Source organism: Rousettus aegyptiacus, unplaced genomic scaffold, assembly GCF_014176215.1.
Source record: "Rousettus aegyptiacus isolate mRouAeg1 unplaced genomic scaffold, mRouAeg1.p scaffold_m13_p_4, whole genome shotgun sequence".
In the NCBI taxonomy this organism is placed as follows: domain Eukaryota; kingdom Metazoa; phylum Chordata; class Mammalia; order Chiroptera; family Pteropodidae; genus Rousettus; species Rousettus aegyptiacus.
The window spans coordinates 157503832-157530118 of record NW_023416307.1 but is presented as its reverse complement, the minus strand read 5'-3'; the positions used below and the strand labels follow the sequence as shown (position 1 = coordinate 157530118).

Here is a 26287-nt window from a genome sequence, read left to right as displayed (position 1 = left end):
AGGCCGATCACATTGTCATAAAAACGGTCCTACCCAAAAAGCAACGTTTACGGAGCAGCCTCGTGAGCCCGGGAGCGAGCTGAGTAGGCGCGTTCTCCCATTCACTCCTCACCGCAGCCCTCAGAGGTCGTATGCTGTCCGTCTCCGCAGACGCCAACACCGAGGTACAGTGAGGACCGTAGCACAGATGGGAGCGCAGCCAGTCAGAGTCAGAGCTGGGGTGCCGAGTCCCCCGCTGGGCGGCTCTGGGCCTCCGCCCCAGCGTCCAGGGCATCTCTTTCCGGTCTTGTTCCTTCTTTGCATTTTTGTCTCATGATCTTCGTCTACCACGGCCACTGCCGCACTTTCTTGTTTGCCTCCCTCCTCCTCCTCTCTGGTGACCTGGTTTCCGTTACTGCTGTGGACACCGGGGCCAAAGCCTGAAACGTCACTTCTGTTACAGGCTGCGTTGGACCTGTGGACTTCAGGGAGAGCCGGGCTCCGGGTGACAGGCGTCTTCTCTGTCTACAGAACCCATTTCATGTGGTTTCTCTTTCTCGACAGATTCTTAGATTACCTGTCCGACCTCTGCGTGTCCACGAACAAGTCGATCCCCGTGACCCAGGAGCTGATATGTAAGGCTGTACTGAACCCCACCAACGCCGACATCCTCATCGAGACCAAGTGAGTGGGCTCTGGGGGTTCAGGACGAGGTGGGGAGAGGCTTTGGGTGGAAAACGTGTGGGTCAGTGGGAGTCTGTGCTCATTTGTGATGACATGCGGCCCTCAGTTTCCTCAGGCTTGGTCTGAAGTGAGGTGGGCTGGCACTGGACCCCACTCTGCAAAGGCCTGGGTCAGGGGAAGTAAGCTAGCTTTGGGTGTGGCCTCGTCTGCCCGAGTGTCACTTTGCATGCCCATTTAAGAGTAACAGGAACTCACCCGGGTGCATCACACACGGCGTAATTTTAAGGGTTTAAAGTTCCGTAAGTGTGGTCATCGATTTTACACTTTAAGGGAGGTAATAAGCCAGGGTTGCTATCAGTAAGTCAGTGTCAGGAAGAGCTTTCTTAATTCTCACCATTCAAAAGGTGTTTATGGGTCCACAGAAGTTTTGGAGAACAGTAGTGATTCGTTTTTCGGAAGGGAACCCTTCTGAGAAGTACAGTGCCAGTAATATGGACACTGTTTAGCAGAAAAACACCAAGATGGAACTATGCCCTAGCGACATTTTTCCGTTCCTCGTGCATGTCTGAATGCTGGGCTTGGGCTCATGCAGGGTTTCTCAGCCTTGGCGTGTTGACATTTGAGACCAAATAAGTCCTTGTCGTGGGGACGGGAGCTGGGACCGCGGCCGGCCGCTTACCCACCAGACACCAGCGTCTCCTCTTCGCCTCGGTTGAGGCAGACGGAACGTCTGAACGTGCCGCAGACTCGCCCGGTTGGGAACGGCCGGGCCCAAGTGCACGAAGACAGCAATGTTTGGCCCCTTCGTGGCTGTGCTGGAGGTCGACACGGCGCGGCCTTCCGTGTCCCCGCGTGGCTGCCACACGTCAGAGATGAGCGAGGGGCCTGGGACTCAACGCGTCTTCCCTCCCCGTGTGTCCCAGGCTGGTCCTGTCTCGATTTGAGTTCGAGGGCGTCTCCACGGGAGAGAGCGCCCTGGAGGCGGGTGAGGACGAGGAGGAGGTGTGGCTCTTCTGGAGGGCTGGCCACAAGGAGGTCCGCAGCAAGAGCGTGCGGGAGCTGGCCCAGGACGCCAAGGAGGGCCAGAAGGAGGACCGGGACGTGCTCGGCTACTACCGGTGAGGCCGCCGCGGGCCCGGGGGCAGGGTGGGTTCTGTTGCTCATTTCATCAGCCCCTCCGAGTAGCTTGCAAGATGCCGTCTAATGGTTTGGCACAAAGACAGGTGTGTGTGGGGGGGGGCGCGTTTGGTGTAAGATGTCGTCACTACTGGGACGGCAGGTTGATCCCTGGACGTGGCCGGCAGAGGAGAAGGACGCGTGGTCCTCAGACAGCCGGGCGCGTCCGCGTCTGGCACCGTGGTTAAGAGTGAGGCGGGGTCGCACTGCACGGGTTCAAATCCTGACCTTCCTGGGACTTCCGGCAAGTGTCAGACGGAGTCACATGCCCCCGTTTCGTTATCTGCAACATAGAGGCGACGCACGGAACTGAAGCAGGCAGAGCTGGGATGCGGCTGTGCCCGTCCGCGTTTCCTGTCTGTCCGTATCTGCGCACACACGTCTGCTTCTGTGTCCATCTGTACAAACACAGAATCTGTGCCTTCACATCGGTGCTTGGCCTTCCCGTCCGGCACCGCGGGGTCGTTCCGATGCCCCCCTCGCCATGGTCCCAGCTCCTCGCTCTGGCGGTGCGAAGCCTGGAGGGCGCTAGGCCTGCGCGCTCCCCCGTTTGCTGTCTCTCCTCCTCCGGAGGTGACCTCGGTCCCAGCGCTTAGCCTCGCTGGCCCGGCCGCCTCCCGGGGAGGGAAGGGGAAGGAAAGATGAGAAACTGTTCACAGCGTTTTTCAAGGAAAATGAACAGGACTTCGCTGTCGCGGTGCCACTTTCCCTCCTGAATTCTGTTCTCTCTCCGTGCGAGCACGGGCCGCGCATCGGGCCGCGCATCGGGCCGCGCATTCGGCCGCGCATCCGGCCGCGCATCCGGCCGCGTATCCGGCCGCGAGCCGCGTATCCATCCGCGTATCCGTCCGCGAGCTGCGCATCCATCCGCGTATCCGTCCGCGAGCTGCGCATCCATCACAGCCCCCGTGCGCTTTTATTTTACGACAGTTGATTGCATTTGTGAACAATATGGGCTGTGTCTGTCCTTAAAACTTTCTGTAAATGGGACCACACTCTGAGTCCTGCTCTGACACCTGCCCTGTTAGCTCGGCATCGTTCCCGAAGCGCCTTCACGCTAGTGGAGGCTGGTTTGCTGCTCTCGTTGTTGACTGTTGGCGGGTGTTTCGTGTTGTTATTCATCGTGCCTCGTTCTCGTCACTCTTCGATGGTCATCGTGTGCTGCGACTGTAGCTTTTCGTGCTAGGGGCAGTCCTCGTTCTCATTTGTGCAGACGTGGGACACTTTCCATTCCTCACCGGGAACGGAATCGTGGGACCAGAGGATACACGTGCTTTAAACTTTATTCAGCAGCTGCAGCTGGGACGGTTTGGTGGGCGCTCCCACCGGCTGTACATGAGGACCCCTGATTCTGTGTGTCTTTGCTGGCTCTGAACACCGTGCTGCGTTTTCATTTTTGTTAAACGACCTCGTGAGCGTGAAATAGAATCAAAAGCTGGAGTTTGATGAGCGAAAGCAATCCGTGGTATCGACCAATAGGTGGTACAAATTTAGATGGCCAGAGGTCACCAGCGCGAAAGCTGGGGCCGCTGGACTCTGCACGTTCCCTCATCCTCGGCGATGGGGAGTGTGACCTTCACGTGCCTCCTTTTCCCCAGGTACCAGCTGAACCTCTTTGCCAGGATGTGTCTGGACCGCCAGTACCTGGCCATCAACGAGATCTCGGGCCAGCTGGACGTGGACCTCATCCTGCGCTGCATGTCGGACGAAAACCTGCCCTACGACCTCAGGGCGTCCTTCTGCCGGCTCATGCTGCACATGCATGTGGACCGAGACCCCCAGGAGCAAGTCACCCCCGTGAAGTATGCCCGCCTGTGGTCGGAGATCCCGTCCGAGATCGCCATTGACGAGTGAGCCTGCGCCTTCTGCTCCTTCTGCTCCTTCTCCTCCCCGTCACTGTCCCGCGTCACGTTACACCCGCCCGCTGACCCTGTTCTGTGCGGCAGCACGCACCCCGCTGCTGGTCATGCTAAGCCTAGTCTCGGCATAGACGAGAGACGGAGGTTTTTGTGTCTCTTTAAGCTTAACGTAAAGTGGGTGGCAAAGACTGTTTTTCCAAAGGTAGAAAACAATGGCTTGATTATGTTTTTTGTTTGTTTATCGGTTTTATTCGGTCATTTCTGTCTCCTGGGCTCGAGGCTCAAAGAAAATGTCAGTCGACAAACTAGAACGTTATCTATACGTTCAGGGGGAAGGACAGAGAATAAACAAGACAAATGACTAAGATGTGTATCTTGGTGACATGAGTTGGGAATGGAGGGAAAAATAAAGTAGGGACCAGGGGCAGGGGGACGAGTATGAGGGGGCGTGAATCTTGAGCCCTGGCAGCTGGGAACGCCTTCCTGAAATCCGCCACGCTTTGCTCCCCCTCTGTCCCTCCCAGCTACGACAGCAGCGGAACTTCCAAAGATGAGATGAAGGAGAGGTTTGCCCAGACCATGGGCTTCGTGGAGGAGTACTTGAGAGACGTGGTTTGCCAGAGGTTTCCCTTCTCTGACAAGGAGAAGAATAAGCTTACGTTCGAGGTAACTCCCGAGGAGACGATGCATGCGTCTTCTCTGCTTTTCCCTGGTCGTTTTTCTACGGGGTCGATAGAAACTATGTGAGTTAGCGTGTGGGGATTTTTATCACGGTGCTCTCTGGTTTTGTGATAAAAAAGAATTCAGCTCAGTTTGGTTCCATAAGAAAATAGAACCGGTACTGCGTTTTAATGGTTCTGCTCAGAAAACACACGCGGGGTGAGTCGATTGTGTAACATGATAGAAGGCTGTGTGTGCTCTGCGTGTCATTGCATTACAGATGACAGGAGAGAAACAGACCGTGCTTGGGGTCTGTCCGCGATCGGTCATTTCAGGGACATAATGTTATTGCCTTGGGGGAAAAGCATTTTTCTTCAAGACCACATTTCCTATTTCTGTCAATGGCGGTATAACTTGGCTCGCCCTGTATAATCTTTGGGAAGCTGCAGAGACCAAATGAATAGGTCATTTGTTGTTGTTGTTGTTGTTGTTGTTAACTAGTCATCAAAGCAGATCAGGAGCTTTGCAGGTTTTCACTTCTTATTTCTGCTCCTTATGAAACAAAATGAAATTCATCAGAAGTTGTAAGCTAAACAGACGCCTTCTCTTACCATCAAGAAGGTCGGAATTGGTCATTTTCTAAACTAGTCAACGTAAAATGGGATTGAAGGTTACAGCTTATTTACTACTACCTTCCTCTCTTTTAAAATACAACAGGTTGTGAATTTAGCTAGGAATCTCATATACTTTGGTTTCTACAACTTCTCTGACCTTCTACGATTAACCAAAATCCTCCTGGCCATATTGGACTGTGTGCACGTGACGACGATCTTCCCCATCACCAAGATGGCCAAGGGAGACGAGAATAAGGGTAAGGACCCGGTGCAGAAGCCGAGTGCGGTCTCGGCCACACGCCCGCGACGTGCCCCCAGCCTCCCCCGTCGCTGCTCTTTACCACGGCTTGCCCTTTCCTCTTGGCTTTTCCCTGCAAACACTCCCAATATAAATAAAAGCTGAAAGACAGTGGATGCCCGTCGACCCGGCGTGGCTTAGGGTTGACGACTCTTAACGCCTTGCTGTGTTTCCTTTATATTTAAATGCGGATCCGTGTCCATACCTCCCTGAACCAGGCAAAAGTCACCTAACAGGCCGGCTGCTCAGCCCTCAAATGACGTGTCCCGTCATTGCTGTCGCGGTGTCCCGAAGCCGACAGGGATGGCCTTAGTGCAGGGTGACGTCGCGTCCCGGCTTGCGTCTGGGTCGCAGGATGACGTCACGTCCCGGCTTGCGTCTGGGTCGCCTGTGTTCAGTTTGCGAAAGGGGAACCTGCCGGTCGTGTTTATATTTCCCTCCGTGTCAGGCCAGCGTCGGCGCACGCCAGGCACTCGCGTGTGGGTTACCATTTCACGGGCCTCTGCAGCCCGGACAGGGAACCGCGGTCGCGTGCCTCCCGCTCCGTTCAGGCCCTGCTCAGCATCGCGCCGTGCGGTCCCGACACTGAGTGCCTTTGTTCTCATTCGACCGACGAAGAGACCAAGCCCCAGGTGGCGCCGTGAGCCCCAGCCCAGCGGCTGCTGTCGGCAGCACCAGCTTTGTGACTTGTTCATTCCTGCATCCCTAGTTGTAGGGGACTAGTAAAATCTTGTGAATGAATACACAAAAAATGCTCCTTTGGGGATTTCAAAACCCACACAGCTTCCACTGTTCCCTGAAGCCCCGGGTTTCTGAGGAGCATCAACCTTTCTGGGTTCCTAGGGTCCCGAGGACGTACCAGAACAGGGACATGTTAAATAATTTGTCTCAAGAAGCCGCGCACCTTGCTGGTGGTCAGCACGCTGTGGGGACGCTGTCACACCGAGGTCTGTCCTGGTCCCTCTAGGCAGCAACGTGATGCGGTCCATCCACGGGGTTGGAGAGCTCATGACCCAGGTGGTGCTGCGGGGCGGGGGCTTCCTGCCCGTGGCCCCCATGGCTGCCGCCCCCGAGGGCAACGTGAAGCAGGCCGAGCCGGAAAAGGAGGACATCATGGTCATGGACACCAAGCTGAAGATCATCGAGATACTCCAGGTAGCCACCCCCGCAGGGGGCGGGGGCTGAGCGTGCCTCGCGGGGCACTGTTTGGACACAGTGTCCTGCGCTGGGGGAGCCCCAAGCTTCCCAGGGAGAGAGTCAGGGTGAATGCTTAGCTCTGGCAGACGTGCCCCTTAGGGACCTGTGCTCTTCACCCTTCTGCTGTCCTCACTGACCTCTTCCCAGCATGCCTTGCCCCGCCTGCAGGATGGTTTGGGGGCCCCTGGGCTGGGCCTGGGGGGGTTTCGTTTTGGGTGGGTTGCCAGCGTGGGGGCCTGAGCAGTGTGAGGGAGCCAGTGGTGGATGCGCAGGACGAGTCTCTGAGGCAGAGGGAACAGCAGCGGGAAGACCCCCCGGGTGGGGGCGTACTTGGCAAGCTGGGGAGCCGGTCGGGTTCAATGGGAAGGGGAGGAGATGGGCTGGGGTCAGGGGTGAACACACACAGTCGGTCTTCTGAGCAGATTTTCTGTGACGTCACACACACGGAGAGTCGGGAGAAGCCTGGGGGCGATCGTGGGGGGCTAGGCTCTGCTGGAGGGTTTTTTCGTTGGGCGATCGCAGTGGGTTTGTGTGCCGATGGGAACGGTCTCGCAGGGAGGGGAAGCATGACGGAGGGGAGCGGGGTGGGGGCCGGTCCGCGGTGGGGCTCGGTCCTGGATGGGAGAGCCGCCCCCAGGCCCCCAGCAGCCTGCATTTTCCTCTTCCTGCTTCCCGATAATTTTTATTCAACAAAATCATTTGCTCCTTTAAAGAAAGAATACTATTGTCATCCTCTTTCATCCCGTGCTGCCGAATCCCAACCCCAGAATGCTGAGTAATTATAAATGTTACAGACCTAAGGAATTTTTTTTTTAGTCTGAAATCACATTTTATCAGTTGCTTGAAAGCCTCAGTGGGACTCATCAAAATAATTGCTTAAGGCAACAGAGACAGGCGTAGGTAAAAAAGGAACCTCACTGGTGTTATCGTGCCTGACCGAAAGCAGAGAACGAACAACTCCCTAGGCCACGGCTCAGGCGTCCCAACCCGGTCAGCGTCATAGGTGCTTAACGGAAATGATGTGATGTCCAGCTTGGCGCATCTTGAGGTCCACGCGGCGTAGCAATCTGAGAACTGGTGGATGGATTCACACTCTTAAGTGCTGACCCCTGCCGCGTGCGAGGCCTTCGCTGAGCACTGTGAGGAATGCACGGGTGGTTTGCACGGGGCCCGTATCCACAAGGGGTTTATAATCTAATAGGAGAATGAGGTGCGATGAAGCCAGGTGTGGAAATAAAACCACGAAGGAGGGTCTTCTCCCGAGACACAGGGGCGGCTTGTCAATCCCACTTCATAAGGACCAGGGTGGTTCACAGGAGGTGGGATTCCCACCGGGCCTTTAAGCCCAGGCAGGTTCGTGGCGTAGAAACAAGGAGTCGTTCTCAGGTGGACGGCGCGGGCTGAACCAGGGCATCGTGGCGCACAGGTCAGCGAGCTCTTCTCCTTGGTCAGGGCACATAGTGTGTGTTCGAAGGGAAATTGTCCGGAAGGGGCTGTGATCTAGAGAGCTCTGGGTGCCTAGCATGTCAGGGCTGTGTTCTGTGTTGAGGCCTTGGAAGTGTCCAGGCGGAGGGCTAACCTGAGAATAAGCCTAGGGCGGTGGACCTGGAGACCTTGGTAGTGGCCGAGGCAGGTTATATAGTGGGACCCTGAGCATGTGTGAATGACAGGGCCGGGGAGACCCATGAGAAGTGGCCGATGTAGAGCCTCCGGGACTTACTCATTGACGTGGTGTGTGTATTGAAGACAGCGGAGTCGATGGTCCTGGGTGGACGCGGGAAGCTGCCAGGGGTGACACCGTTCCGTGCAGTACTCGGTTTGAGCGCACGACTCTGAGAAAACACCGAATGGGACGTGCCGTAGTCGGGAGAAAACCAGCGGCTTGGAAGGCCAGCCAAGGGTCTGGCTCCTTGAGAGGAGGCCACAGCCCCGGGATTGAGTAAGGGCAGCGAGAGGGCAAGGCAGAGACAAGGAGGGGAGGAGAAGGGAGGTCGGTCAGTAAGGCCCCCACATAACGCCAGCTGGTTGACCTGTCTTTTCGGGTCCGGTCACAGGGAACGTGACCTCGTGTTGGAGTGGAGGGCAGGGGAAGTAGGAAGAGGGAGCCTAGGGCCTGCGTCTGAATCAGGGAATGGTCAGGAACCACCACGAAGCGAGCTGATTTTCAGTAGTAAAAGTGTATTTTTCCTCGTGAACGCTCTTCAGTGACAAGCAGCCAGTGTCACCCTTTCTCGGGGCTCAGAATCGGCATTCGGTAGTTGCCGAAACGAGGTCGGATTTCGTAGAGGATAGGGGTGGGGGCAGGGATTTATTGTTCCTGTTACTAAGGTAATTGCCAGGGTGCTGGCGTTTGCACTGGGACCGGAGGTGCAGTGGGCAGGCCCGACCGACCCCACGGAAGTCTGCTGCTAACGCGCCTGTCGACATCTGAACCCCACATCGGGCCCGCTCAGCGCTTACGGCGCCGGACGCAGCAGGCGGCGGGGGGCTTGGCGACGGGTCGCAGGGGGCATGCTCTCGTTACGAGTCGGTTCCCGTCTCCACTCGACTCTCTAGTTCATTCTCAACGTGCGGCTGGACTACAGGATCTCCTGCCTCCTGTGCATATTCAAGCGGGAGTTTGACGAGAGCAATTCCCAGACTTCGGAGACGTCCTCGGGAAGCAGCAGCCAGGAGGGGCCCGGCAGCGTGCCAGGTCAGTGCTCCCGGAACCAGCCGGGGAGCGGGGCCTGGTCCAGCAGCACGTTCCAGAAGGAGGGTGAAGTGTGCGTGGCTTTGACGGTCACTGTATTCCAGAACGAGACCCTCAGCATCATCCTTTACTGGCAGGGTGACAACCGAAAGGGCCCAGACTCCTCTGGGGGGGATCTCGCCTTCCATCCTGGAGTGACTTGGCCGTAAGATGGCTGAGGGTGCCTGTGCGGTTCCATGCAATGCCAAAACAACAACAAAACCCCAAAAACAAACTGTCCAAGAAAACGTACTGCCCGCTGGCAACTTCTCCTCCTGATGGATGTTTTTCTCTGCCCGGGGATTGGCGGTGAAGGATAAGGGGAGGGCGGCGGTAGAAACAGCCCCAGCCGCAGAGGCCCGAGCTCCCTCGGAAGGAGGCACCCCCGTGCCGTCGTGAGGGGTCATGCGGCGGAAGTGTGCACACTGCCCCCCACGCCCAGCGGGCAGTGCGGTCTGCATTTCCCTGGCTCGCAGCTTTCCCTGTACGGTTCCGGAGGGCCCGAGGTCCCCCACGGGCAGGGCCGAGGCCACCTGGGGGGCACACTTTCAAACCGTCTTGCATCTCATGCCCCGTGCTCTGACTTTGCAGGTGCTCTTGACTTTGAACATATTGAAGAACAGGCAGAAGGCATCTTCGGAGGAAGGAAAGTATCTTTTCAGTGACGGTTTCTCAGGTGGCTGCAGGGTGGGGAGGCGAATGTTCTCCGGCCCTCAGAGGCTTTTCCTTCCCTGTGTACCGGGGGAGGGTCAGGCCTTGGGGTCGGTGGTTTAACTGCTCCCTGTGACTCTTGGCACTCAGGTCGGAAATGGTGGTCTGCTTGGGGTGTGTGTCTGTTTCTTGCCTACGGCAGGAAGGATTTTAAGGAGGTTTCCCCAAATGCACGTATTATGAGATTTTTAAATGGTGGGACACAGGGTCGTAAGAAAGAGGTCACTCCACGGCGCGGGGTTACGAGATCGTGTACTTCTGCGCTGAGGGGCTAGTTTTTACCCCTGAGCACCCACGTGACGGTAAGAACACACGTGTTGGTCTTGCGTCGTCCCTCACGCTAGTGTGGGGACCCTTTTCAAAGATCAGATTGCTCAGTGTTGACTTAAAACATGATTATGAGTCTCATATGCCTATAAGACTCAAACACCAGCAGACCCGGTGTAAACACTCCCCACACACACTTCTTACACACCTGGCTCCGTCGTCTCTCCCTGCGTAACTAGCTGCCTGGCACTTCCAACTTGCTTCACTCACGTTTCTGGCTCCTTGGTGGGGTGTGGACACCCGTGAGGCTGGGACCTCCTGCACATGGATGTCATGGGCGTCTTTGTAGCCTGCCGCCTGGCTCTGAGTGCCGAGGTCCCAGGAGGGTGGGCCCACAGCGTCCGGGCACTCATCACACCTCCACCTGCCGCACGTTGCGAACAACCTGTCTGTCAAGGCGAGTCCCGTGGCTGAGCCACGTCGATGTGGAGGGCACGGACTTGCTACAGACATCAGCATCAGTTGGCTACAACCTGGAAGTAGAAAAAGCTGGTCCTTCCCCGCAGGTAGCTTGGCAGCTCTGACGGCATCTTACATAAAACGTAGACTGACAGCGTAGGAGAGACACACTGTGCGCAGTTTGCAAACCCTAGGCGAGGCCCCCGTGAGGAACCCCTGACGAGGAGCCCGGCCTTCCGCCCGCCAGGCCAGGCCTGTCACTGCAGGCAGGTCGGGACTTTGGTTTAGATTAACAGTTGTGACATATTGATTGTTCCCTCACCTCGCAACGTGGTCGGAGATGAAACAAGGTTGTAACGTCACACGAGGTGGACTGGGGTGCTGGCCATGTGACCGGTCGGGTGTGCCTGGGCCCAGGGCGTGCGACAGGGGGGGCGTTTGTGGCTCATCTGTCCGCCCCCTCTTTGTGCGGCTTTAGCGAGGAGAACACCCCCCTGGACCTGGATGACCACGGCGGCAGAACCTTCCTCCGCGTCCTGCTGCACCTGACGATGCACGACTACCCCCCGCTGGTGTCGGGGGCCCTGCAGCTGCTTTTCCGGCACTTCAGCCAGAGGCAGGAGGTGCTGCAGGCCTTCAAGCAGGTAGGTGAGATTACCGCGCGTGCGTGTGTACACGCGTGTGTGCATGCATGCATGTATGTGGTGGTGTCTGCGCCATGCCACTGATGAATTGCATTCATTGTTCAGGTTCAACTGCTTGTTACCAGCCAAGACGTCGACAACTACAAACAGATCAAACAGGACTTGGACCAGCTGAGATCCATCGTGGAGAAGTCGGAGCTGTGGGTGTACAAAGGGCAGGGCCCCGACGAGGCCATGGAGGGCCCGTCTGGAGAGAACGAGCACAAGAAGACCGAGGTGGGTGACGCGCAGGTGGCCCCTGGAGGAGGCGGATGGGCTCCTCACCACGCGTAGACAAACGCTCTCCTCTGGTCTGGGATGCAGGTTATGGGATGGGCTCCCTTCTCCAGAGACCTGCTCGTTAAGGAGCCAGGGTGGCTGCCATTCTCCCAGAGAGTAAGCCACAAACAGAAGTCTGGCCACTTCTCCCCGGTCACTCGGACTGTGGGGAATAGACCGCCCTGTTGCGTGAACGTGCCCGCTTGGGAGGGAGCCTGTCTTCCACCGTGGCCTGGCCCGCCGTCCTCCCCCATGTGGGCGAGGTCGCATCCGTCAGAGGGAGCCGCATGCGAGCCCAGCATGACTGGGCGAACGCTGCACACCACCCTCTCTTGCAAAGCGTGGTGCCAGCTCTGAAAAACGGATGGGTGCCCAGGAGTGGTGCAGACCACACTCACGTCCACTCTGGTCCCTAGGAGGGGAATAACAAGTCACAGAAGCACGAGAGCACCAGCAGCTACAACTACAGGGTGGTGAAGGAGGTGAGTGTCCCCTCGGCCCGCCTCCCCCGTTAATTCTCGACGCGGCTGGGGTTCGTGCCAGCCAGGTGGAAGCTGCGCACAGGGAGTGTGCGGCCCTCAGGAGAAGTGCGTGGGCTTTAGCCTCAGACATGGGTCCGAGGCCAGCTCTGCCGTTTAGTATTTGCATGGCCTGTTTCCTCCCCTTGTCTAGGGGCACCTGTGCGTTGGGAGGTTTACAGGTGAATGGAGGGTTCAGCGCTGTGACTCTCATGGATTTATCAGTGCCTGGCACAGTGCTCACCAGAGCCGTCTGGTAGAATCTGTAGTCAAGAGTTCGGAGGTTGGAGCTTCGTGGCTGTCGCCCCGGAGCAGACTTCTCCCACGTTTTCATTCACAATGTCGAGTGTCACCCCTTTAAAGAGCGCGCTCCTGAAGCCATCCCACTTGCTACTGGAGCCATGACCCACCGGTTATCCCGGGAGGACATGTCCTCGGCCATGCGTAGATTCGTGTTGATGCCACCAACAGGGGCGCTACATGTTGGAAGAACGTCCCTCGTTTTAGGCTGCTTCATGTACCGTGATTCTTTGTCCCCCTCCCCCAGTCTTTTTCCAACTATAGTTCCTAGCTGTCTGACGTTGATTGCTTTCTTTAAAAAGATTTCCCCAGTTTTATGGAGGTATAATTGACAAAACTAGAATATATTTAAAGCGTACACCGTGAGGATTTGATGGATGTGGGCATGAAACGATGACCACGACGGAGTTGGTGGGCACGCCCGTCACTCGCGGATAGCTTTGGGGGCGGGGGGAGGACGGTTAAGACCTGCGGGCTCAGCTAATAAGCAAACGCGGTGTTCCTGCCCCCGCGGGCGCCCTGCCGCGGTGTGGCCTCGGCTCCAGGAGGCCCCCCGGGGCGCCAACGCGCGCTGTCCTCCGCAGATCCTGGTCCGGCTCAGCAAGCTGTGCGTGCAGGAGAGCGCGTCCGTGCGCAAGAGCCGCAAGCAGCAGCAGCGCCTGCTGCGGAACATGAGCGCGCACGCGGTGGTGCTGGAGCTGCTGCAGATCCCCTACGAGAAGGTGGGCGGGGCCTGGGTGGGGGCGGGCCGGGAGGTGGGCGGGGCCAGCTGGGGAGCCACGCTGACGGCGGGGACTCTAAAGCGGTTTCCGAAACTGACTGAAGCAGACCCAGCATCCTAAAAGGAAGTTAGGGTCACCCGTAGCCTCCCTCCAGTGTGAAGTTGTGTGCAGAAGGGCGGGGACGTTTGTCCTCCCCACGCCGTGTGCAGACGGCCGGGTCTGTGAAGTCAGGTGGACCCGGCTGTACCTGCACGAGCTGGTGCCGCAGACCTGCCTGCGGACGCCGTGGAGCCTCTGAAGCGCTTCCACACCTTCCACCGCAGCGGGACCTGGGGCTGCCACCTTGGAGTCCTCACGCGTGCGGCGACAGCCGGCCCAGGATTTGGGTCCATCCGCTGATGCTTTGCTGCAAGTCCCCATTTCTGCTGTTGGAAGTTGTGCTTTGTCTCCTGGTGTTAGCCTTTGTCGTTGACGGTGACAGGATTTACGGAAGTGGAATAATGGCCCCTGGAACCTCTGTGGCCCGAGAGGGCATTTCTAAGGCATTCCCTGTAAAACCCAGTGTGGCAGTCACGGTGGCCCACGTGGCAGGCAGGAGATGCCTGGGGGACGTTTGGAGTCCAAGGGCACAGACTTGGGTCTCGCGAGCTCACCAGTGACGGCCAGAGAGACTTGAGGTGAAGACTCGCCGGAGGACTGCCCCCTGCCGGTGGTCACAGGGTGTGACTCCGGGCTACATTCATCACGGTCACTGGCTCGTTTAGTCCCGAGACCCCCGGATGAGATGGCGGGAACTCCTAGCAGTCGGTCGTAGACCAGGAAACTGACCAGAGGGCTTCAGTGTCCTCCTGGGCGGCCCGGCACGCCTAGCAGAGCCGGTCCGCTCAGCCGAGGAGCCCGGGCCGTGGACCGCTGTGCGTGCCCCCTTGGTCCCTGCACCCCAGGGTGTCCCCTGCAGAGGCCTTCTCCTCACCTGTGGCGGCCGAGAGAACCAGGTGTCAGGCATTTCAACAGCCACAAACAAGTACAGGCTCCATCCCTCTGGTAGGCCATGCACTTGACTTGGTTGACATTTACATAGGTGTGCATGGCTCTAAACTTGGCTGACCTTTGAACTAGAACTGCCAAGTATCTACCTCTCTGCGTGTAAAGACGTGAGGAGACCGTTGGCTGGCCACAGCTCTGTCGCATAGCATCGTCAGTTTCCTTACTGAGAGACGCCCGTTGCCAGGGCGCTGTGGAAGTTATGCCGCCTCTGAGACCAGCGCTGGCATGTGTATGTGTGACTTGCTTTGGGGCGGGTACCAGCGTCGTGGTGAGGGAGAACAGTGGAGGGGTCCCTGGTCGTATGTTGTCCTCGGAGCTTGTCCACCCTGCAAAACCTCTCTGGGACAACAAAGGCTCGTTCGTTTCCATGAGCCCAGCAGACCCACCTGTAGCTGAAGAAGTGGACGTGTGTAGAACCGTTTGGGGTCACCGCTGCCAACCCCTGCTGTCCCAGGGCCTGTGATTCTTAGCGCTGGATGATTGGTCACTCTCCCTGTTAATGGGAGACAAATGTGACGCCCGCTCTGTCGTAGCGAGACGTGCTGCTGATGTCTTCTGGCAGCCAGATTCCTCTGTTAGCTGTTGACGGCAGACGTGTCCTGTTGTCTCACGGGTGATCGTCACCACCGGGACGGGCAAGCTGCAGACGAGGGTCAGACGCGGCCACCACTGTGCGCTCGTGCGTCAGAGCTGCGCACGGTGCTCGCGTCTCTCAGTCGTTACGTCTTCCCTGCTCGTAAAGCACCTGCCTCGTGCCCTCTCTTTCGCGTCATGGCCCACAAAGCCAGAAGCACTTTTCTGGCTCTTTAAAGAAAAGTTTCCTGACCCTTGGCCCAGACCAGAGCCAGTCACTCACATTTTTTAAAGGAATTCCTGTCTACGCATTGGGCAGGCATTTAATCTCCTTTAATCTCCGCAGCATCTGCATGGAATGTGCATTTTTATTCTCTCCATTTTACAGATGAGGAAACAGGCCCTGAGCGGTTTCGTATCTTTCCCAAGGTCACGCAGCCGGTCTGTGTGCAGTGTGGGGAAGGAGCTCAGCAGACCCGGTTTAGGGCCCGCCTTCCTCACGGCTGCGGTCCCGGCCTCAGAAAGGAGGTGGTGGACATGAGCAGACGTAGGACTGTTGGGGCTCAAGGAGTGCGAGGGGCGACTTTTAGTTTTGGGAATTCTCAATTTGTTTTTACTATCGTAACTGTTTGCTTGTTTAGAATCGGGCAAAATGGCAATAGGTTTTACATAATTGTCTGATCGTGGGGACTTCTGACTCTTTACAGAGTTTGTGTTTTTAACATGAAATGAGAATCACAAAATCGGTGTGAGAAACGCCCAGGGCAGTCAGTAACCCCATCTTGCAGACAGGGAACTAAGTGTCAGGTTAGACGGTGTGCCCGAGGGGACAAGGAAAGCAGTAATGAATGACAGGTGCATGTGCCTGACTTATCACCTCAAGAGATTCCACTCTGCCATGTTATCTACTGCCGAAAGCCAACACGGCCGTAGGCGAGCACCTTGGACAGGTGAGCTGCGGGGGATGCGGGCTCCCGCGGTGCTGAAGTCAGCCCTGCTCTGCCGTCAGTCCGTTTCGAGAAGTCCCAGCCATGGTTAGATGTGGACTCCCAGAGGCCTTCTCTTACCTTCCGCTCTGTATTGCCTTTTTCCCGGAGTAAAATCTTTTCGCTTCTCCCAAGGCCAGTGGGAGAACTCGGGGGAACACGGGACGTGCCTGGCTGGCTTCCTTTTGGTCTGAGCAGGGCAGCACCCAGGCATCCCCCCACAGCGGGCCCTCCGTGGTGGTGGGCGCGTCGCAGAACCCCGTCTCCTGGCCGGGGAGGCACACTTTCTCCCGCCGACCACGACTCGCCCGCCGCACAGCCCGATGCCAACCCACCTCCCTCTGTCTCCTCCCACGCAGGCCGAGGACACCAAGATGCAGGAGATAATGAGGCTGGCGCATGAGTTTCTGCAGAACTTCTGTGCGGGCAACCAGCAGAACCAGGCCCTGCTGCACAAGCACATAAACCTGTTCCTCAACCCCGGGGTAAGGCCGGGGCCCCCCGGACATCGGGGCGGGAGGAGGCGGGGCGGGAGAGGCACGGATTGTCCTTTGCTGTTGTGGCCGCTGGGACTTGTCACAACGTGACACTCATCCAAGGGGAACCTTTTGATCTACTCTCAGGGGACGTAAATCTCCCACCTTTTGGGGGGAGAGGCAAGAGGAGGGAGGGGGAGGTTGGTAGGGTCAAAGTAAGATATATTTACGTAGTTTTTAATAACATTCCTCACTACAAAAGATGAAAAAATACTATGACATCTTATGAGGTCAGACTTCAGCAGCGGAGAAGTCTCTCCAGCCACCTCCTCCTGAGGTCAGGCGTGAGTTCCGTCTATATACGTTACGTCGTGTGTGCATATACAGCACAACGGCGTGACATTTCAGTTTGTTACATACGTTTTTTAAACGTCTTAAACACGTATTCCTTTTTTAAAGGAACGGGGCATACTCGGCACAGGGTTTTGCATTTTGCTTTTTCACTTTACATATTGTGGCTGTCTTTGCAAGTCAGAGATGTAAGTTCTTATTTATCTTGATGGTGACGTGTCTTCCATAGGATGGCTGTAAGTTTTTTAAAAGGCCATCCTCACATGAATGGACAATTAGGCGATGTCTAAGTTTCGGTTTTGTAACCAGTACTACGAAACGCACCCTTGCACACACATGTTCACACACATACACACACATGTGTGCACATGCACACACACACACACACACACACACAGTACAGCTGGAGCTTCGCAGAAACAGGACTGCTGGATTGGGGGCAGGCGTCCTGTAAGGCTGCTTCGCTTCCTGGCCTGGGGGCCGATACTGCCTTGGGAACCCGCTTAGCTGCGTGCTGGGAGTTTGTTTCCTCCTGTGTGTTCACGACACGGGCTGCAAGGTTTCCAAGGAAGGGGGGCAGCGGGCGCGAGGACAGGGAGACCCCTCCGTGGGTGCAGACGCCCGTGCTCTGTTTTCGGCGGACTCTCCTCCCCCCCCCCCGCCCCCCCCGCGGCGCTTGGCCCCGGCGTCTGACCTGTGCTCCCACCCCCACCCTCTGCCAGATCCTGGAGGCCGTGACGATGCAGCACATCTTCATGAACAACTTCCAGCTGTGCAGCGAGATCAACGAGCGGGTCGTGCAGCACTTTGTCCACTGCATCGAGACGCACGGCCGCAACGTGCAGTACATCAAGTTCCTGCAGACGATCGTCAAGGCCGAAGGCAAATTCATCAAGAAGTGCCAAGACATGGTCATGGCTGAGGTGACGACCGTTCGGTTCCGTAGACCTTCGTCCACTGTTCCATAGAAAGTTTAAAATTATTTCATCTTGTCCGTGAGAGCTGGCACGCTCTCCTGGAGCCATGTGAAGGGGCAAAAATAATTTGTGTGTGTGTGGTGTCTCATGTTTGTGAGCCTAAAATGCAGATAGAGGCAAGAGTCTGATCTGATTTTTATAGTGATAAATCTATTCATTTTAAGGAAGTTTTGCTCAGTTTTCTGAGAAGGGGGAAAAAAAACCCCAGGAATAATAAACCGAAATTAGTAGATGGAGGTTAAATGTGGACGAAACCAGTGAGCCAGAGCAGCCTCCCTTCTCAGATTAAATGACTTTTTCTTTAATTATTCGTCTAATTAATTAGCTCGAGACCGTAGCTTGGTAATTCTCGAGAAGAACGTGGTCAGTGGAACAGGCCCCGGTCCCACCTGTGGGGCGTCAGCGCCCTGAGCCACACCTGTGACCTCGGCTCTCGCGCTTGGTTTAATCTTCCCACCTTTTTAAAAGATGGAAACGTAAGTGAATCCACCTTCCCCTGGGCTTAATAATCCCATCTGCGTGTGCGTTTCCGGTGGGAGGCAGTGCAGTGTGACGAGGAGTCCGCTCAGCCTGGGGCTCAGAGGTAGGCACTGCCGCTTTCTGGCCGGTGACTTGGGATGCGCCGCTTGACTTAAACCCTCAGTGTGCATTTCTGTAAAATGAAGGTACGGCGGCATTCCTGGGAGGAGCCGATATGTAAATTAAATGAGATAAGGGTGGCGGTAATAGTTAGCACTTATCGGAAGCCTACCATACGCCCATCACTGTCCTAGGCAGCTTATATACGATCATTTATTTAATCTGCGTGACAGAACCATGAGTTAGCTGTCACGTTTGTCCTGTTGACAGGCAAAACCGAGGCACAGTGAGGTTAGGTAGGTAATCCATCTGAAGTCACAGTATCTAGGATGTAATTAGAGCTCATAGAGGTAAGTCGTTATGTAAATAATAGCGACCATATTTATTTCGCCTTCTATACCAGCCCTTTGGAGCTTTCGTGTTTCGTGCCATGCTAAAATTGGTCTATTCTTGAGATTAATCAGAAGCCGTAGTCCTGGGGGACAGGTTATGCATGGGACTGCCTCGACTTTTGATGCGATGAAAGGAAGGCCTGTCTCAATTAGAAGTGGATAATCCGTGGCTGCGAAGAGACGACGCAGTGTATAAAAGAGTCCGAGGGATCCTTTTAAAGCGTAAAGAGAAGGTAGAAACATTTTGAAAAGCAAAGTCACAGCCTCGCTCTTAGGTTTGGCGATGCAAGCGCTGGCTGGCAGTCTCCCTTTCCACTTGATACGCGAACACTCTGTGCAGCATTCTCTTCCCCGAAGAGTTTTCGGACCACTGTAACATTCCTGTATCTGGATAAAGATGACGCTGCGAAGGTTTTCAGCTGTCGAGTGAGGTCAGCGAGTGAAATGGAGATGAGTTGAGTAGCGTAGGTGAGGCCGGTTTGGGAAGGCGAAGGCTAACAGAGCGTCTCCGTGACTAGGTAGCGTTTTTTGTGCTGCTGCCCTGCCCCCCACCGGCTCATGCGAACAGGGCCCGTTCTTTCCGCAGCTGGTGAACTCGGGCGAGGACGTCCTCGTGTTCTACAACGACAGAGCCTCTTTCCAGACCCTGATCCAGATGATGCGCTCGGAGCGGGACCGGATGGACGAGAACAGCCCGCTCATGTACCACATCCACCTGGTCGAGCTGCTGGCCGTGTGCACGGAGGGCAAGAACGTGTACACCGAGATCAAGTGCAACTCCCTGCTGCCGCTGGACGACATCGTCCGCGTGGTCACCCACGAGGACTGCATCCCCGAGGTGGGCGAGGCGGCCAGGGCGCGCCCTCCCCGTGGCCCTCCGCGTGGCCCTGCGGGCTGTCCCGACGGGACCTCCCGGGCCAGGGATGTGCGGCTCCTTTCGCTGGGAGATTCGGTGGGATTCCGTGCAGAAGGGGTGTGGGGGTGTTGGTCTCTCCTTCCGTCCCCCTGAGAAGGGCGAGGGCAGCTGCGGTGCTCCCGTTCCGCGGGTCCAGCCCGTCCAGCCGAGGATTTGACCCCCAGGGACTCACATGAGTTAAGAGCGGGTTGAGATACGGTCCACAGGAATGCAAGACCTAGTCTGTAAGTTTACTCCTGAGAATGAAAACTCGTATTGCAAAAATAACGAACGACATAAAATAAGAAGGAATGATAGGTAACCTATAAGAAAAGGAAAATAATCTGTAATTCCAGCCACAATAAATGCCTGTCAGGTTTTGGGAGCCATTCCCTCCAGGCTTTCCTTTTTCCTGTTCACACATATTGGCTGCTAATGACAACAAAATAGGTCATATGGGGTATATTTTATCCTTGTATTCTTTGAGACACATACCAGTAGTTCATATTTTAAACTTAAGATGTGTGTATACATAGCATATGTAGTATGTATTAAGTCGATATGGTGTTATATTTTTAGGTTAATTTTTGAGAAGGTAATACATTTTGAGAAGTTCAAACTGCAAAGATTATAAAGCAGCGGTCCCCAACTTTGTGGCACCAGGGACCAGTGCCCCTATGAACATCTAATGCCTGATGCTCTGAGGCGGAGCTGAGGCGGTGATGCTGGCGCTGGGGAGCGGCTGCAGATACAGATGGAGCTTCGCTCGCTCGCCCGCCAGCCGCTCCCCTCCTGTGCAGCCCGGCTCCTAACAGGCCACGGACCGGTACCGGTCCTCAGCCCAGGGGTTGGGGACCTCTGATGTAAAGGAGTAGACTAAGAAAAATCTCCTGATCTGTCCCCGCTCACCCCACAGAAAATCATTTATTATGTTTTTGTATACCCTTCCAGAGTTTTACTTAAAAACAATTATGTTTACTCTACTCCCCACCCCCCATTTTTTTTAACACAGAAGGTAATATTCTAGGTGTACTGTTCTTCTTTTCATATCAGTCCATAAAGAGCGTCCCATTCTGTTGTTTTTATAGTTATGTGAAGTTTTATTTTGTGGATATACCATTATTCTCCATGAATGTCCACCTTATAAGGATATAATGAGATAATAATCATAACAAGAAAGTGACGAGCTCACCTCTTTCTCATACAGTCTGCTAGCGAACTTATGGATTCTCACGTATCTGATAGACAAAAGTGATATTTTGACATAGTTTTAATTTGCATTTCTCTTATTGTGAAAGGGAGGTATAATATTAGTTTTTTTTTTTTTAACCCATTTTTGTTTGAAATACAACGTAAGCACGGAAAGGCACATGAATGCCTCATAAGGACGATTAGGACAGGAATAGCTGTGTAACCAGCACAGGTCAGGAAAGAGCACGAGACCGTCCCGCATCCGGTCCCCGCATCCTGCCTCCCCCGGAGGCGTCCCTGCTGGAGGCAGCCGTGAGCGACGCGCATGTCGCTTTTCCTTGTGTGTCCCCAAACAACATGGTTTAGTTCTGCCGGTTTCCGGACTTCCTTTCTTATTCTGTGCCCTTCGAGGTTCAGCCTCGAGTTAAGACCCGTCCGTCCTGTGGGCAGCCGTGTGATTTCCTTTGCACAGAGTGTCCCCGCGGCCCGGTCCCGTGCCCGGCACTCCCGTGTTTCTCTCGACGCTCATTCCGGCCGTCTCCAGTGTTGGGCTCTTAGGAGCCGAGCGTCGCAGCTGGTGGCACCGGGCCCGAGGGGGCTGGGCTCGCGCGTCCTGGCCGCGGGCCTGCCTCTCTCCGGCCGGCCGTTTCGACGTGGAAGTGTCGGGTCGTGGGCGTGCGTTTCTTCCACTCGACTCGAGGACGCCCCGTGGTTTCCCAGCCGCCGCTCCAGCCGCCATCCTGTCCCCCGGGGCGCCCCACAGCCCCGCCCGCTCCCAGCGCCTTCGGACCCTTCGCTTTGTTCAGTGTGGCGGGAGTGATATCTCATAGTCGTTTTAATTCCTACATCCTCGATCACTAAATGAGGTTGAACATGTGTTTTTTTTTGTTCATTTTTTTGACGTTCGATAATGCTTTCAGAAAGTATCGGATCAGGTGTTTCGCCTGTTTTTTCCTCTCTGCGTGCCCGTCTTACACACACCTGGAGGAATTCTTCATTGGGATATGCATTGCAAAGGGCTTCTCCCAACTCATGGCACTGAGCTCTTTTAATGGTGTCTTTCCATGAACAGAAATCTTTAATTTTTATGTAGTCGGACTTGTCCACCATCTCTCCTAAGGCCAGAGATTTTTATGCCGTTCTTTGCCTTGAACTCATGAAATTATTCTCTTCCAAAACCTTCATGTTTTGGAATTTTGTCGGTGTGAACTTTCCATACCGAAAGATCACGGAGGTGCGAGCTGGCAGGGGAGAACAGAGCGACCCTCTGGGTCCACCCTTGCCGCCGTTCAGACGAGGCAGCTGCTCAGGGACTCGTGTGCCAGGTGGGTCCGCAGAAGCCTGCACCTGTTGTCTTCCAGGTGAAAATCGCGTACATTAACTTCCTCAATCACTGCTACGTGGACACGGAGGTGGAGATGAAGGAGATCTACACCAGCAACCACATGTGGAAGCTGTTCGAGAATTTCCTCGTGGACATCTGCCGGGTACGGCTCTCTGGAGCTGCGGGGCGGTCCGCGTGCGTGCGTGCGTGCGTGGAGCGAGTGTGTGCGCGTGCCCAAGCGTCCCTGTGTAGACGTGAGGAAAACAGTCCCGTCGTCTCACCTCGCTCACCCGTGCCACAGGAGGCCGACGTGGTGCTCACCCCTTCACCCGTAGCGTAGTTTACGCCTCAGGCTTCAGGGAGGACGGGTTGTTTCTGGTTTTCATTTCACCCTTCGTGGATCAATCTGTGAGCAGTCACCTGGGACACATTAAAGTCGAGTTTGTGTAATGTTTTCTTTTCCTCGACAACGTGTGTCTCCTTCCTGAGCGGAGCGTTTCTCCTGCGGGCTGGAGTGGAGGATCTGCAAAGCCTTCACTTCCGTCTGGTTTCCTGACCTGCAGGGGAGGGCGGGAGGGGGGGGGGGTCAGTGCTCTTGGTTTGGTTTTGCGCTGAGCTTAACGTCCACCTAAAGCCGAAGCCCCCGCTCAGCAAGGCGCTCTGTGGGCTAACGGGAGTTTCGTGGTGGTGGAGTGGGGGGAGGGGGAGAAGTAACAAGGTTCTTCAGAAAATGATTGTGAGGTGAATCCCAATTTCAGAAACAATGTGATGTTAAAAGGGGAAAAAAGGTGTGTTTACCATTGCTGTCTCTTCGGGGGAGAGTAATGACCCGCAGGCCTCCCCGCCGCCCCCCACCCTGGTCAAGGGCGAGCGGCAGGAACGGCCACAGCGGACGTGCAGGCCTCGCTGTAACGGCCGACGCTGCCCTTTGCCCCCAGGCCTGTAACAACACCAGTGACCGGAAGCACGCCGACTCGGTTTTGGAGAAGTATGTGACCGAGATTGTCATGAGCATCGTGACCACGTTCTTCAGCTCTCCCTTCTCAGACCAGAGCACGACTCTGCAGGTGAGACACGCACACCTGGGGCCGGAGCCCACGACGGGCCTCGGCCGGCTGCGCAGAGCGCTGGGCACAGGGCCTGGCACGTGGCACATGTCCTCGTTAACGGGCCCACTGTGCTTGGGGACCGAGCATCCGGGCTTCGCGGCCAGTCCCTCAGGCTCCCTGTGCCCTATCCTCTGTGGTCACCCGGTCACCGTCTGGGATGGCCGTGAGGCGCGGATCAGAGAGGACTTCCCGAAGGAAGCCGTGAGAAGGGTGCGTTTGCCAGGAGGACTGAGTGCGCAGAGCACGGACTCGGGGCGTCAGAGCGCCCCGACGTCCACTCTAGCTCACCATCGCTTCGTAGTCCTTCTGGATGCTTGCTTTCAGCCTCGATGGGCCTTCGAGTTTCTGCTGTGGCGTTAAGGTACCTGCCACGTCAAGGGAGTGTAGCCTGGGCCCCCGCGAGGCGTGTAGCACTTAAGAAAGACGTGGACGTTCTCTAGCCAGTGTTCGTGGAGGAGGCGCTGGATTGCATTAACCTGGTTTTCGTTGTCGTTTTTCTTGTAATGGACTTCCTTTCCCCCTAGTACTTTTGGTGGTTTTCCATTCATCTCGGAGTCCTCTCTGGAGGTTTTCGACGCTTTTTTCTTTGCTGCATTAGCTCCCACTGTTTTTGGAGGGGCCGAGTGAGCCCCCGCCCCCCAAACTGAAGACCGGCAGAGCAGCTCAGCGTCACGGTGATCTTTGCCAGGTCCGAAGCTGCCCTGACTACGGTAGCGGTAGGTGGAGACCAAATTATAGCTTCTAGATGCATCCCGAAAGTCACCGTCAAACTGACTAGGTGGATGTATGAGGTCGCTCATTTTAAAACGAGTACGAATTCATACCGTCCTGGCGAGGAGTGAGTCCCGCCAGGTGCTAACGTTGCAGGATTCCTCTACGGTGAGTTAGGACTTGCGAAGAGCAGCCATCGGCTTTGCTTTCATATCATCGAAGACGCTGCCAAAAATAAACACGTGGGAGCATTCCAGGCGAGATCCACTCACCAGTTGGTTTTTGCTGATGAACAGCGTAGGTTCTACTCACACGAAGTGACATCTGGGAGGAACTTTGGGGTCGATCTGCCTCAGTCTGTTTAGTTAGTTACGTGCTGGACAAAGCCCAGGTTCAGAGAGGCGAGGTAACTTGCTCGAAGCCACGCGGCTGGTTGGGACCTGGGCGAGAATGCCGGTTTCCAGGCCCCTCCTCGCCGTCAGGCGTCCTTTGTCAGATCGCACCTGGCTTCTGCATGGCCTCAAAGTGCTTCTGGCTCTTTCTCCCTTGGCCAGGCCGGGACCCCAGCTCATCGGCGTCAGCCCTTCCCGATCAGTGCGTGAGTGATCTGCACATGCCTTCACGTGGCCTCTCCCTCGGCCTCTCTCTCTCTCTCTCTCTCGCAGACCCGCCAGCCCGTCTTCGTGCAGCTGCTGCAAGGCGTCTTCCGGGTTTACCACTGCAACTGGCTGGTGCCGAGCCAGAAAGCGTCCGTGGAGAGCTGCATCCGGGTGCTCTCTGACGTGGGTAAGGTACCGGTGCGGGTCGGAGTCAGCGTGGTGGACACGAACTGCCCCGCAGTAGCAAAGGCCGGCGTTCCCTAAACACCTGGGAGGCTCCACGCCCGGGAACCAGGGGCTCAGCTCCCAAGCCGCGCCCTCCCACACCGGGCCAGACACCCCCAGAGTTAAGCACCAGCCAGTCCCAAAGAAGGAGAGGCTTTGAAAAACAAGATTCCACAGCTAGACATTAGGCAACTTTTGGCAGGCCTCAGTGCCCGCAAGCTTATTCAAGGCCCTGGGAAGTCCCTCATCCGAGAAAGCCATTTGCATCCTCCTGTAAATGTATTTGACCTTGTGGAAACTTGATTTCCCACAAAGCACTCATCTGGCCCCAAGCAACACCCTTTCTCAGAAATGGTGCATTGCTCCCTCATGCCTGTCAGTGATGAGTGGGTTTCCATCCCCCCCTGTCCCCCCACGTAGCATCTCTCAGCCATAAGAGGAAGTTGGAAAGTTACTGCTCCCTTCACCCCGACTTCATCAGACCCTACTACTTTGCCCCGTTCCCCCCGTAAATGCTATGCAAAGGCATGATCATCCTGCCTGAATTTGAGGAGAGTTATCTGCCTGTAGTAATGCTTTAGGTCCCTGCAGCCGTCATCAGCAAAGACAGGTCCGGGGTCCCCAGCAGCTTAGTAGCTGTTCAGTGAGTCCAGACTGTTTATTAGGGCTCGTCGCCCAATTTCCTTTACTCTCATGTTGTAGGTATTGGTGTCTTTATTATCGATGTGGCACTCTTTCATGAGAGAGTAGGCTTTTGGAGGTCTGTACCTTACAGGTTCCTGATGTGACATCTCAGAAATGGGGCTCTGAGACAGAACCCCCGGTAGCCCTCTCCTCTGCCCTTATATGGCCATGCACCACGAGGCCGTTAAAATTTGGGCAAGTCGCCGAGTTGACCGGCTCAGTGCTTGTTAGAGGAAATGTTTTCATCATCTCAACAGTGATGAGAAGAGACAAGCATGAAGGGACGTGAACCCAGGGGCCCAGCCTGTGCCCACTGGGGAATACGCCCCCCGGACGCAAATCACACCCCGTGTCCCCGGTTTCCAACTTACAAAGGGCACTGCAGGCCCGTAGTTTCTAGCTGAGATGAGTGTTTCCTGCGCATCTTACTTTTTAGTTTTATATTATTTGTATTTTTTTCCAATTTCCTACCTTCTGTATTAAACCGTTAGAAGTTTGTCGTCTGGCCGATGGTTCCTGTCCCTAAATTGTGATTTTGTTGGGATCAAAACAACTGTTTTTCATACCCCGCTTCCAGGGGGCTGGAGCTGTTTTCACAGTCAGGTACAGGTGGTAGGACACCTTGGCTTCCGGTCCCGTGACTGGAGGCAGGCGGTAGTTGTCATGGTGTTGGAAGGCTGGTAAATTTCTAACATGAAAAAAAGGATTGTTAGTATCCATGGTCTTCCTTTTCCAAGAGAACTTTTTATTTTGGAATAATTTTGGATCTATGGGAAAGTTACCAAGACAACACAGAGTCCCCGCATACCCGTCACCCCGTTCCTCCGCCGTCACCGTCTGGCATTGCCAGGTGCCACCGATCAGAACTGGTGTTGGCACATGGCCGCTAACTGGCTTTGAGGTGGTCTTCACCGCTTCCTCCACCGACATCCTTTTCCGTCCCAGAATTCGGCCGAGGCCACCACGTTGCATCAGTTGGCAGGCTTCTGCAGCCCCCTCTGGCCTCCGACAGCTTCTCAGAGTGCGCTCGC

General features: G+C 55.7%; 1 protein-coding gene across 11 annotated transcripts in view; it reads left to right on the top strand.

Moving 5' to 3' along the window:
- ITPR1 (inositol 1,4,5-trisphosphate receptor type 1) overlaps window positions 1–26287 on the top strand; it is a 260469-nt gene that overhangs the window by 125485 nt on the left and 108697 nt on the right. For all 11 annotated transcript variants that reach the window (XM_016133138.2, XM_016133137.2, XM_016133135.2 and 8 more), the window contains 18 exons: window positions 544–663; window positions 1587–1781; window positions 3438–3689; window positions 4223–4364; window positions 5076–5229; window positions 6238–6425; window positions 9024–9162; window positions 9790–9844; window positions 11114–11279; window positions 11385–11555; window positions 12014–12079; window positions 13000–13137; window positions 16103–16228; window positions 17293–17493; window positions 19105–19356; window positions 21966–22091; window positions 22867–22995; window positions 24414–24534. In XM_016133138.2, coding sequence (XP_015988624.2) covers window positions 544–663; window positions 1587–1781; window positions 3438–3689; window positions 4223–4364; window positions 5076–5229; window positions 6238–6425; window positions 9024–9162; window positions 9790–9844; window positions 11114–11279; window positions 11385–11555; window positions 12014–12079; window positions 13000–13137; window positions 16103–16228; window positions 17293–17493; window positions 19105–19356; window positions 21966–22091; window positions 22867–22995; window positions 24414–24534 — 2741 coding nt within the window. The remainder of the gene's footprint in view (window positions 1–543; window positions 664–1586; window positions 1782–3437; window positions 3690–4222; window positions 4365–5075; window positions 5230–6237; window positions 6426–9023; window positions 9163–9789; window positions 9845–11113; window positions 11280–11384; window positions 11556–12013; window positions 12080–12999; window positions 13138–16102; window positions 16229–17292; window positions 17494–19104; window positions 19357–21965; window positions 22092–22866; window positions 22996–24413; window positions 24535–26287) is intronic.